General features: G+C 38.7%; 1 protein-coding gene across 1 annotated transcript; it reads right to left on the minus strand.

Annotated features, from left to right (window-relative positions):
• Positions 1-521: 521 nt before the first annotated feature.
• Positions 522-7,257, minus strand: LOC103702413 (protein FLX-like 2). The gene is made up of 5 exons (XM_008784851.5): positions 6,963-7,257; positions 2,528-3,098; positions 2,272-2,429; positions 2,060-2,160; positions 522-1,388 (listed from the first exon to the last, which is right to left on the minus strand). Exons 2-5 carry the CDS (start codon positions 3,076-3,078, stop codon positions 927-929), a joined length of 1,272 nt encoding a protein of 423 aa, XP_008783073.3. The 5' UTR covers positions 3,079-3,098; positions 6,963-7,257; the 3' UTR covers positions 522-926.
• Positions 7,258-13,641: the final 6,384 nt, after the last annotated feature.

A 13,641-nucleotide genomic window follows, 5' to 3' on the forward strand; every position in this document is an offset into this window, starting at 1 on the left:
TCTGTGCCTTTGGAGTGAATACAAATGATTCTATATACATACACAGGAATTTTGCTTAATAAAAAATTGAAGAGGTCCCACATTAGTTCCTGTCTTAAATATTGACCTCAAGTAAGCCATAATATCCAATAATTTTTATCAGGTTGTAGATGTTTTGTTGAATCGAGCACACAGTTTAACACAGAAGCTAATACCCTTCCATGGAAGCTAACTGTCAGTTACCGAACAATGAAACTTTGCAGTGACCATGATCCATGATTCCATGCTCAGCTTCCAGTCATCTGAAACAAAGCGGACCTCAATCCATCGAAAACAGACAAAACAGACAAAACGCTTTGGCGCAATGCTACTCTTCAGCCCATTCAGTGCTGCTATGAGACACTTCACAAGAGGCATTGAACAGACAGCTAAAAAGTTCTTCAGCAATGAAGCCACGCACAGCACAACTCCCATGATTGAAGGAAAAAAAAAGGTGCAAACTAGCTGATACAGTTTGATATGGCAAGTCCTCGAACATTCGGTGAAGAGACATCAAGGTGCAAGGCGTGTTTTTTTTATGCATGTTAAGCCAGAGGCCATAAAACAACAAAAATATCCATGCCAGCAACCCATAATATTTCAGAGAAGCATAAAGAGTGGGAAAAAATAGAAGAAAGGAGAAACATTTGAAATTTAGTAAGCAAATGGAAAGATCATAACTCATAAGAAATTCCCAGCTGATCACAAAACAGCTTGCGCATTCCTGTCCACAAAAGTATTCACCACCTGCTGTAATTCACTAATTCTACGAACAACAATGAGAGCTTCCATCAAGTCAGCAGGGTAGAATCCTTGAAGCCGGTGATGTTTTATCGTGAGAGAACTATCACCTGGAAATCTCCATAGTTAAAAAAAACAGAAAATGCTTTGGCAGGATGAATTCAAGCTTATCTTCGTACTGCGCTCCCACCACGAGGTGCTTCATAACTGCCTCCTGCTCGAGTTGGAGTCTGCCCTGATACATAGCTTGGAGGCTGCGTCGATCCATAGGGTGATGGCATCTGAGCTGACCCATAGGTGGGTGGTGCCTGTGTAGATCCATAGGGTGCAGCATTGCTGCCGGCAGTAACTGCTGCCTGAGGCACCCCTGCTCCTCGAGGAGCATCATATCCAGATCTTATAGGAGCCTCATAGCCAGCACCTCTGGGTGCCTCATAGCTAGCACCTCTGGGTGCCTCATAGCTGCTGCCTCTGGAAGCATCATAGCCGGCAACCCTGGATGCATCATAACTTGCATTTCTTGGGGCATCATATGCGGGGCCCCTGGGTGCATCATATCCAACCTGGGCAGAAGCAGGTCCAGCTGGACCTCCACCATATGGAGCTGCACCACCTGAAGGCCCACGTCCCTGCATTTCAGTAAGAACAGGGCGCCTTAGATTATGCACAAGAGATATAAAAATAGTATGAATCAATAATTCTTGTTCTCTCTATTTGGTCTATTGATAATTAATTAAGAACTGAAATGACAAAAGTTATACTTGAAGCCAAATGAAATACTGTTTTTAAGCAAAGACTGCAACTAAAAACAAAATGGTACCATTAAAATGAAAGTTACAGATAACCCCTTTTCTTATCCTCTATGAGCAAAGGAAAAATTAGCAATGCCCATTTATTCAGCATATGCTGCCTGCTCGAAAGCTTCTCAAAATTTTGAGGTAGCACCTTATCAATTAAAATTTTCTAAAGCAGTGCCTCGTCAGAATCTTATTAATGGCAGAAACTAAATGCCTACTGTTTTTTTTTGGGTACAAAAATGCCTACTGCTTTATGTTGTCAGAATCAATGAATATTGGTTGCCTGAAGCAAGAAAGACTCTGTGTGCATTAGTACACAAGCACTTCGTTAATAAGTGACTTGAAAACAGATAGGACAGTTAAATAAGTCAGTACATTAGAATACATTACATTGTCAGGCAAATGATCTTGAAATGTGGGACATGCAGATGAAAATTATCTGAGTCAAGTATTAAACAGTAATTGGACAAACTTTACCAAAACAAAGTGAAGATGATGCCCACCTGCGGAACTCTGTAACCTTCCTCAAAAGCAATTTGTCCACCAGAATGATGCCCAGATGAATCATTTTCCCTGTGTGCAGCATTGGTACCAAATGGGCCCCCTGCAACATATTACAAGAGCCATATGAAAACCTTAATATCCACTAGTCACTATAAGTTAAAAAGTGACTGCATGCAGAAAGGCCGGCAGCCAATTATGTGTTCATGCATACCTAAAGCACCAGCACCACTTCTATCAAGGTTAGTAGCATTCGTCAATTCAGCACGCAATTTCTCCACCTCCTTAACCATGGAAATGTAGTTCCTCTCCATTACCTGAAGAGACTCATAGTGGTCGATACGCAGTTTCCTTTCATAATCATATGTAGCTCTGAAATGGAAAAGCAGGAAAATTGATCTTAAACATGATTTCACTCAAAAAAAAAAGCAACCTTGCTAAAAAATAAACCTTAGAACAGAGATTTTGACCTGCAATGTTGATATTCTTGTCTGAGAGCATCCAGTTCAGACATCAGTGCAGGGATTTGCTGAAGATCACCATAGCTCCTCTGCATATCCTGAGTCAGCTGTTGGACTTTTGAAATGAGTTCCTCTCTCGCTGCCATCAAGCTATGGGCTTCTGCACGAGCCTGTTGCAACTCCACTTTAACAGGCTCAGAGGCTTTCAAGTCAGCTTCCATCTTTGCTATCTTGTCTTTGAGGACTCTCAAGTGTTGCTCTTGCTCGGCATTGACAACACCACTACGGGTCTGCAATCTCTGCAGATCTTGTTGGGCAGAAGCTAGTTGTTGCCTCAGAGTGGAATGTGTTGCTGCAAGCCTTTGGTTCTCTGTTGCAAGCCTTTGCATCTCCACATGTTGATGAGCAAGCTTCTGCTCCAAAATTTCTGGAGGCAACACATCAAAAGGAAAGGCACCAGGCGGGGGGCGGATGCCTGGACCAAATGGCTCAGGGTGTAGCATGCCAGGGACAGGAAGAGGCCGCCGTAAATGAGGTGGTTGACGGCCTTTGCTTGCCATCACAGTCGACAGAATCCTATCTGCAAATGATGAAATAACAGAAAATTGTCAGCCTGGGAGATATCATTAGATTAACAAATTTACATAATACAGAAAAGAAGAAATGTCAAAATGTGCCCCAAAGACACAGGAAAAAGATGAAATGTTATCAACTGACAGAGCTCAACATAATGCAGCAGACAATGGTGGGCTTAGTATATCTTTTGTCATCATCCCACTCATAGCACAATCCAACATTCAGATGACTGGCAAAACACAAAAAATATAGCATATAAAGGAGCAAAATTCCAAAGTGGAATTTATTGCAGTCTCAAGCTCAAGCAGCATATTTTAGACATAACAACAGCCAAACAATACAAAGAGATAAGTGGATTAGGTTTGCTGCTTGTTGTTACTAGATATTTACTCCTGGAACTCACTATGGCTTATATCCAGGGAACAATTTATCTTCCTTGCAAAAATTCACCAATCTACATTCATGGAGTCATTAACGAGGGAGCAAGTTTCACGGACCATTTTCCGCATCTTTTAGCATAAAAAAAAAGATACTCAGCAAGGATACCACTAATTTCTTCCAAGTACCACCAAGCAAGCCAAGATAATTAAGCTTGCCTCTTCTCCTGGAAAGGATGCATTAGACAATTCCTTTATCAAGAGTCTTCTAAATAATATTACAAGTTTTAGAGGGCAAAATCATCCCAGGCCACAGCCACAAAGAACCAAAGCATGCTGCCACTTACAAGGAATGCCTCTAATTATTATTGCAGATGAACACATCTAAATATGTAAAAGAAGTAAGAAATGCAGGTAAATGGAAAGCAAAAGGAGATAACAAAAGAGAAAAGAAAGGGAAATTTTACTTTATTAGCCTTGAAATTTTTTTTCCTAAATATGAAAAGGAAAGTTAAACAAAGACAGAAATCACTTGGAAAGGGAAGAAGTAAATACAAAACAATTAAGATAATTGGTAGGAGGCAATCGTTTTAACAACCACCCCCCCCCCCCCAAAAAAAAAAACAATACTGTGTTTGTTTTTCGATTTGATATGCACTATGATCTTGTGGATCAAAAAGCCAGTAAAAATAAGACATTCACCAAACCACAAGCATCTATTTATATAAACTATAATAAATGTTGAAATAGAAAATGAGACAAATAACTTGATCGATAAAAGATCAGCATCAATCATCAAAATCTTTGGAAACACCCATACCACCTTGAACAAAGCAAAGAATAAATCTGGAAGTAAAACATGAAATGAGGAATGGATGATGAACTAGATCCCAAATTCAATGTAATAACCCACCATAAGTCATGGAACATAAGTCTTAAGAGCCTCCAAAAGACACAAATGCCAGTAAGTAAAGGAGGAATGCACACTGAAAACCTGAAATTAAACTCGTCCAGTAACTATAAATCTAAGGATCACAGTTGCAAGTTTAGCATTTAAGAAAAAATCAGAAAATTCAGCAAAAGTTTGGAAAGGATCTAGACAGCAGAAGTTTCAAAGTAAATCAACAGAAATCAAGAATATAAGATTATAGAATAATTTATATGTTTATTAATATAGAACCAGCATGGAAGAGGCAAAAACAGTAAAAAAGCCAAAATTAACAGCACTGGCATCAGAGAATAGCAACATTTATGCATGGTCCATATATTTTTCTTGAATTATTAGTGATTCATGAACGATTCATTGGCAAATCATAAAACTTGTGAACAACTGGGCAATTCTCAAGTAATTTGTATACTGAGAATAAATTCAGATTTTTCAATAATTTGAAGAATGTCGTTACCATGTTATGGACAATATTTAACCCCGTTTGCCTATTGCATCATCCATCTTTAGTTTTTTGAATTAAAAAAATCATCAAGGACTCTTTCATTCAAATCCCCTCATTTACACATCTGCGACATAAGAAACACAGTACACCAGACCACCACCGAGTGCTCTACCTCTCAAAGTAATTTAGCAATCCCATCTTGTTTCGCATGAGTAGCGCGCGCACGCGCGCGTACACAGAGAGAGGCAGAAATCTTGCACAGGAGAAAACTACAAACATATTGCTCCAAAATACTGGATGCAACTTCCAATTTCCACTTTATATTTAGTGGCCATAAGAAGCCAGCCACCAGAATTCACATTCTGTGATACCCAATGCTCACCAGAACTGTGATGTCTGTGGATTAAAGAACCTTAACTAGGTTCAACAAATGGACTGTGTTCCCTCTGTTTATACTTATTTCATGCAAAAAGTTTCTTACGATTGACTCAAGTTTTCTCTCTCGTCAACTAGAATCCCAGAAACAAATATTGAGATTAAGAATACTTGAGGAAGGACAAGTCAGCCGCCAAGATTCTCCCATCCAACAAGTTAACTTTACTGTGCATGCACTCTGATACAACCTAAAACATGGTTGGGTAGCCAGCAACTTAGTTCTATACAGAGTCTCTTTCATTCTTTTTCCCTCATCTTCAATTGTACCCATGGTTTTCAACTCGGCCAAGGTCTTGACTTTGTATTGGTATCAAGTGCATCCCCCAACCCCAATATGATATACAGCCATATATGAAATATCAGTACATAATATCTTGGCAAATATGAACCTAAAAATTCTGAGGCATCGCTCAATACGAGACAAACATATCAACTAATATGTCCAATCACCTTTTTGCTTCCTTAAATAAGTTTTCTAACTAACTAATTTCAAAATAAATGGACAAACATAGAAGCTAATCTTGAATTTGGTGTAATGGTATTAAAATGTTAGCTCTAATATCAAAAATATCTCATTTAGTTCCATGTTTTTTCTAGTTTCACTTTGTCAAGGTAAGCCAAGATCTCCGTTCATTTTGGACTTGGCCACCCACCGAGATGACCGAAACCTCAGTTTTCCATAACCATGACTGCACCCCTCCTCTCCTCTCCTCTTTCCCTCTATCTTTTTTAAACCTCTCCTCCTCTTTCCCTCTCTCCTTTTTAACCCTCTCCTTCACCCTTCTCCTTCTTTACCTCCTTTCTCTCCTCTTATTTATCCAAGAGTGAAGCTCTCACAACATCCTACTTTGAGAGGACACAGATGCAAGGATCAGGTGCACCACAACCCACAAGACTCTTTTCCCACAGTTTAGTGACATTTTTCATCCTTTTCTTTAGACTTCTTCTTCCCATTCACTTAATCTAACATAACCTTCCCACCATAGTTGCAATTAAAATAAACGGGAGTGATCCCTACGCCTATTTGGAGCATATCTGCTACTCTTCTCATTGCTCTCTAAATCCTACTTTAAATCATATTGTTTGTCGCGTCCAGGTGATCAGAAGCGTTTAAAAACGAAAGCATTTTGATGTTTATTATGACCAATTAACCTTATTCCATCTATCTTCACTTGGGATTAAATTTTAATCCTTGCACACCAATCATTCTAAATATATGCTATCAGAAAACTTTTCCAATAATTGGGCGTTCCTTAGATGTCTCATCCAATCAGCTCCGTAGAAAACTGGAAAACATTGGTTTCCTCCACCATCGTCCTTACAACCCCAAATCATTGCATCTCGCTTTTTCTCAATAAAAATAAAAACCCTCAACAATGAACCAAATACGAAGACCAGAGACGATGAGGAACAATTGGTTCTCTTTAAAACAGGAAAAAAGACCACCGATTCTACTCTAAATCCAAAACCTATGCATTATTCTCCATGTTTCTTATAAAAGAGGCCAAAAATGAAATCAATAAATAAAAAAGAAAACGAAATTTTCACAACAGAAAAAGCCACAACAGATTAAAATCCAAACGAAGGAACAATAACCCTTGGGGTTCGCCGGTATAAGAACGATCACCAGGAGAACGAAATGGAAGCAAAAAAGGGAAGATTTACAGGTTCTTATCTCTCGCGAGGGTTTGGGTTTGGATTCGTCCGGCCTTCGAGCAGTCGATGGTAGAATGAGCAAGGGAGGGGGAGCGCATAGGGTTTGGGGGATTTTTCGCGACTCGATCTCTGGCGGTGGATGTGGTCACCGCCAGAACGCACCGTGCACTCACCACCTGATCCCCGGTGGACGGTGGTGCAGATACTCGTATAGACATTTCTATGCGAGCGCATGATCTGCCGTCCACGAGTGATGGAAGTCCATCACGTTTCGTCTGGTTAGTGAGTCTAAATTAGCTTCTGTGCTAGATTTCTACACAACAAATTCTATTTATGGGAAAGCATTTGCCAAACCAAGATTTATTAATCTATCATGAATTTGATGACACCACTTTAGACCGCAACGTATCTGTGAATCTGTGACTGCAATGGGTTGCCATAATACTTCTCATTCATTTATATGCCAAAACTAAAAGCTAACCTAATGGAGTGCCTCCTAACATCATCTATTTCTTAGGACTACTTTTAATATCACGATTGAAGTCAACCATTCTGCGCCAATATTACAATACTTTTGCACAAATTAAATTATCACTACACTAATGGACATATATTTAGCCCTATATCGGTTATTCACCGGATAGTTCTTAGATACTTATACAGAACTAAGAAACTCAGATTCCTCTTGATGATAGTACATACTTTTCAGGCTGCAAGATCACTCTATGACTTTATATCATGTCAATTGCATGCTTGGTAAACCCCACTTTCGCAAAATTGTGACTAAGATGATAGTAGAGAAGATTGAAACTTGATTGGCTTCCAAATTGCTTTCATGCACCAGTATTTTAGCCTATAAAGCAAAAATTGAAACCATTTTGGTGGCTTGTGAGTGAACTAATGCTTATCACTTTAGGATTTGTATGAGAGGTTAACTAGGTGGTGTTTTTTTATCATGCAATGGCATGTCCTTTTTTTTGCCGGTTTGGTACTGTGTATAGCTGTGTATTTTGGTGCAGTTTCTCAATTCATTATTGCATCATTACGTTTTGGTCAGCATAAATGGTTAAAGCAACCATCAGGATTTGGTTAGAATAAAGCCCATATAATTTGGTCAAATTAAAGTGACTGCTACTCAAACAACACAAAATACATGATTCTAGGCTACTAGAGAGCAGTTCAAGAAAAATAACTAACATAATTATTAAAATAACATAAACCACATGCTCATCGCTCGCAAGTCACAACTCAAACCTACTACCAAAATCCGATATATAACCGGAGTCAAGTTATTTGTTACATTAATTCAGATTGAAGTTTGGATCGCATGGAATTTGTGCCAAATTTCTGCTACTGACCCTAGTTAAACAATCAGTTGACACTATATTGTGATTGAGAGTATCATATACTATCATGGGCAGTAATCTGAGATATTAATATTGGAATAATTGTGGGTTTTCCTATTGGCAGTGTACTGCTTACCACTCGCTCACATAGTGCAGGTGAAGTGCCCTAAATTGCAAAATTATGTAGCCTTTTTGTGTCAATTCTCTAATGAAGCTTTGTGTATTTTTTCCCATTCACGCAAAGGATATCATACTTTTTTCCCCATAACTGTGATTCTGTGTTTAGAACAGCAAGAAAGGTACTAAATCTTTAGGTTTGGAAAGCATGAGAACTGATACGAGAACAGAGTTTGTCACCTAAACACCTTCGGTTTTTGTGGTTAAAATTGTTTTGCATCCAGTGACTACGAAGGAGACTCTCTCTCTCTCTCTCTCTCTCTCTCTCTCTCTCTCTCTCTTACATTGCAGGATTTATCATATGCTTTTCATGATATACCAATCTTCATGGATAAACCCTCCATTTTCTGATATTAAGTACTAATGGTGCATAAACCCCTCCAGTCACTGATGTCAACTTTTTTCCCTTCCCCTTTAAACTGAGGTGAATTATTAGTGGAGCTACGATAGCAATTAACAGTCCTGTGTCTGTCTACAGAGGGAAGTTCTGTTGATGACTCTCAGTAAAGGGTTACTCTTGGAAAGAAATACCTTTACTGGCTTAATTGCAACCTTTATTTTCCTAAAGAAACTTGGCTGCTTAATAGCAGCTTTTGGGTTAATTCTTGCTTGCTTCCTATGGAGTCACATGTATAAGTGGTAATCCTAGCCCCAACCCCATAGTTGATGAAATCTAGGAATGACTACTGAGCTAAGCCAGGCATGAGGCACAAAACTAGACCCATCTAATTATGCGCATAAGGATGGTAAGTTGATTTAATTAGTTTGGACCACTAACATAAATATGATATTAAAGTTCGATTTTTCACCTTTTTTTTTTAATGAAAGTTGGAGGAAGTAGGAAGCTTCTCCCTATTTATTTAAAACAGAGGCTAATGTACAAGACATTAGAGGAATGTACAAAGAGGAGCACATGAGTGGCATAGAGAAGAAAATAGAGCGGAAGAAACTACTAGTATAATCAAGGTACGTCGTACTGGTTTGAATCGAGAGGCACAGGGCATACTGTATCATACCAATTTGATACCGTTATCCAGTATGGATGGCGTACCGATACTCGGTATATCAAAAAAAAAATTATACCATACTATACCGACGGCACCAGAATCGAGATGGCAAATTTTGAATAAAATATTGTGCAAATCAGAATGCAGAATCACAATTTAGCTAAGATGGTGATGCACCAAAAACCCTAGTGAGCTCCGCAACTTTTCATCACTGTCTTTCATATTCTTAAGAGCACAAATGTTCCCAATAGTGTGAGCTATGCAGCACTCTTTGGAGAATTGAATAAATGGAGGAAGTCCACAAAATTCTTGCATTCCTTTCTCCCCAAATCTCCTGACGCTGGGCCGTGCATAGCTGATCTCCCGTCTTTATCACTAAAATTTGGAATTTTCTCTACCTCTAATCAGCCCGAAGGCTATGCAAATTTGATGGCCAACCAACCACTCAAATTCAATTGCATTTTGATGCAGTTCCAGAGATTTCGTGCAATGGGGCATTTGATGAGCAAATGATTGATAAATTCTACTCATGCCCCATATTGGACACAGCCACAGATAATTTGCCATCCGACTTTGTAGGCCGCATTCACACCTGTAGGGTGTGAGCCGCCGTTGTACCAAAAAAAAAAACAAAACACAAGGCGGATAGCTTTGGCCACCACCAGTGACTCAGCTTTGCCTGCACAGAAGAGAAGAGCATCATCTACAAAGAAGGGGCTTCTGATGTTAGAGAAGACATTGCTGCTACCAATGCCTTCAATAGATCCTAGTGATCTAGCCTGCTTGAGGAGTTTGGGGAGAACATCTGTAGCCAGAATAAATAATGCTGCCAATAGCGGATCTCCCTGTCCAAGGCCTCGCCAATATTTAATCCATTTACTTGGCGCACAATTCACCACCAGGGCTGCAGAGGCTGAAGAATTTCAATTTATCCTACCAAAAGCCTTTTTAAAGTCTGGCTTGACACTTTAAAAAATTTTGATAATTGATCTGCCTTTGAAAAAATCTGTTTGGGATTCATGCAAGGATCCGTGCAGACGTGTGTTTAGTCTCACATCAGTTATTCGCTGCATAAATCTTAGATACTTATATAGAATCAAAAAATTCAAATAATACCATCTAGCTAGTATTCTGGATGAGGCCCTGAATTGTTTCAATTATTGAAAAAACAAATCCCTCCGTGCTCTTTTCGTCTGTCCCATAGACAGCTAAAACAATTAGGCTTCTCTTCAGAACTTTGCAGCACAAGTCCACTGTAAGAGAGAATCCTTTTTTGGGATAGAAGTTCTGATAGAGAAATGACGAGAATTCCATCCAATCAAAATCCCTTCTAAATCCAAAATGAGGCAGTTGGTGATGCCACCTTGAACTCCTGGATAAGCACAAGAGCCTCTCACAATTCAGGAGGCAACGACATCTTGGTACATGGAAGCACACTAGAGAGGGGCCCAGGAATTCGGCTGGTCCATGCCTTGCAAATAGGACTTTACCCATGGAAAGAACTCATTACAGTAAATGGAGCTGGTCTGGTCCATATCCTGCACTAAGACAAATACTGAGCTTTTCTTTGGGTTGGTGAAGAGGATGATGAGCATGGTACACCAACCAAATGATATCAACAAACCAACCATATAATTTATTCTCTATACCTGAGGATTTATTTTGATTCCTTCCCTTCCTCTTCATCCTGCATTTTGGAGACTCCATGATGGCCCTTTGGCTGCATGCCTGTCGGCATGGTTTGGGAGTATGACTAGGAGATCTAGATGGACAGTAACCAAAATTATGGTGGGTAAGATGTCACCATAGAACTGCCACCTCAGATATTTTAGAGGTTCAGAAATCCAAATAAAGTGTAACGCAAACTCCAAGTTGCAAAACCTTAAGGTTTAATGGATAAATACAACTAGTATAATAAAATGAGCAAATGGTTAAGTGGCAAATTTATAAAATCTGAAGGAGAAAGTAAATTTTAAAATTCTCTTATGCTTAAGTTTAATGCTGGGCATTATGTTCACTTTAAATTCTAAGATGCATTTGTTGCCTGCGAAAAACTTATTCGGATGTGCATTGCATTGATTCTTTAAGTCACACAATTCTCAATTCTTATGTTATGTGAGTCATACTGACTACTCTCAATCCTGGCATTGCAAATTTTTTTCAAAATAAATGTTGAGCTCTTTTTGTCATTTCTTGCCTTACACTATTGTCTGGACCTTTCATCATGTTCATAAACTTTGGGCAGCTATATATTTTTTCATTGTATGTGCTTAATTAAATCTTATAGGCAGCATCGCAAGTCTTGAAATACATTAATTAGATTTTGCATTTCATTTCAGAGTCTATGAATTGGAAGGGTCATTCTTTCGAGGAAAAACTGCACACACACACACACACAAAGAAAAAAACCAATTAATGTGGAGTTAATATGAGGTTGGGAGCAAGTTATGCGTCCCCATCAAATCGTTTTGGACTATAATTCCCAGACAATTGACCTTGCACTAGATTGGGCAGTGAAGCTTAAGATACAATTTTACAAATTGAACAATTGCAGCAATTCCACGCAGATTTTCCCATTAATTGATTGGTGATAGGGCTATCCTTAAGGTTTGATATGTAGATTATTTAAAAGAATAAAAGCAACATCATAGTTAACGGTATTATTTAGATGAAGTACATCTTCATTTCATTGGTTAGCAAACTAATCCAAATTTAGGTCAACATAGTCATCAAAATTAAATGTCAGCGTCGATCTGATATTCAATTAGGAAAGGTAAGCAAATCCAAAAGTTCTTGCTTATGAACCTTGTTAGGCCAAATTTCATCCAATCTCGATACTTAATACTTTCCGATGCTCGGGGGACCAATTTAGGTGGGCAAGACATATCAGATGACGATGTTAGGTATTGTATTATGAGATGTCACACATTGATGCAACCAAGTGCCACCTGTTTTTCGGTCTTTCTTGCTCACGGAATGGCTATTTATCTTTATATAAATCATTCGATCTATCATAATTATTCCTTTGAACTAGGTAATTAATTATGACTTAATTCATTTTGTTATCTAATGTGTAGAAAAGCCCATGGTTGCAAGGGTACACGCTCATGGACTAGCATGCATGTGATTGGCTGCACGCCTCATACAGGCTCCGAAGTCCAAACATGGCAGTCACGTAATGCAATGTAACAGTGTGGCGTTAAATGCACATCTTATATTGGCTTGATCTACATCTTTGCTTGTGTGCAGGCATATATTTAGTCCCATATCAGTTATACACTAGGTAGACAAGAAATCCAAATATACCTTCCGGCTATATTTTTTAGGTGAGGTCCTAGATTGCGACAAATGATATCAGAGCGAATTCAACCCATAGTATATGTGGACTAAAGGACAATAAAAAACGAGCCTATCGAGGCTGACCACGGGCCGATCATGGTGCTTATGATTATATATTTAGCCTTACATTAGCTATGTACTGGATAAATTTTAGATATTTATACAGGATCAAAAAATCCAAATAATATCTTCCGGCTAGCTTTTTTCCATAGGATAGCAAATTGGACACCAAAGCTACCATGAGTGGGACATTACTTAAATATTTGCTGATACAATCCACAGATTCTATCTGCAACAAACGTAATCATAAAATACGTTGTCTTTGATTAAACTATCGATGTTTGGTGCAGAATCGGAATGCCTACTCCATGAGTGATTGATAAAGTTATTCTCTTATATATCCAACAAAGAATATAGGCTACACATCATTTGGAGCTTCCAAATAATGCACGGTAGTTGAGGATCCCTTTTAGAAACTTCCAAACAAACTAATATGGCAAACTTGATGAAGACCCCATTTACAGTGTTTAGGAAGTGGGTCTCATATTAAATTTATATGCGTTACATGAAGGGAGAGGAAGGACATGGTGAACCCCACCTCTTATGAGTCATCGCTAATTCTTTCTTAGCAGCATCTGCTTTCTCAGTATAGTCCTTAGTTTTTACCACTAAATTTTAATTTCCCACCAAACAAAAAAGAAATTTTAACTCCGTACAGGAATGTCCTCCTTTTTGGAATGGGCATTCAGGGAAGGCCTTTCGCAAAATTTTATCTCTTTTTATGTAATAATTGCACGATCTGATATTGGTAACAAATAT

This window comes from Phoenix dactylifera, chromosome 11 (assembly GCF_051530095.1).
Source record: "Phoenix dactylifera cultivar Ajwa chromosome 11, Ajwa_hap1_PhDact_Kaust_v1.1, whole genome shotgun sequence".
In the NCBI taxonomy this organism is placed as follows: domain Eukaryota; kingdom Viridiplantae; phylum Streptophyta; class Magnoliopsida; order Arecales; family Arecaceae; genus Phoenix; species Phoenix dactylifera.

What these genes read in the sequence shown, in the direction of transcription:
- LOC103702413 (XM_008784851.5), bottom strand. Translation starts at nt 3,078, where the DNA reads ATGGCAAGCAAAGGCCGTCAACCACCTCATTTACGGCGGCCTCTTCCT. An exon ending in AAGTGGTGCTGGTGCTTTAG is followed by an intron (nt 2,161 to 2,271) that starts GTATGCATGAAC and finishes AATATGTTGCAG; the next exon opens with GGGGCCCATTTGGTACCAAT. An exon ending in AAGGTTACAGAGTTCCGCAG is followed by an intron (nt 1,389 to 2,059) that starts GTGGGCATCATC and finishes ACTGAAATGCAG; the next exon opens with GGACGTGGGCCTTCAGGTGG.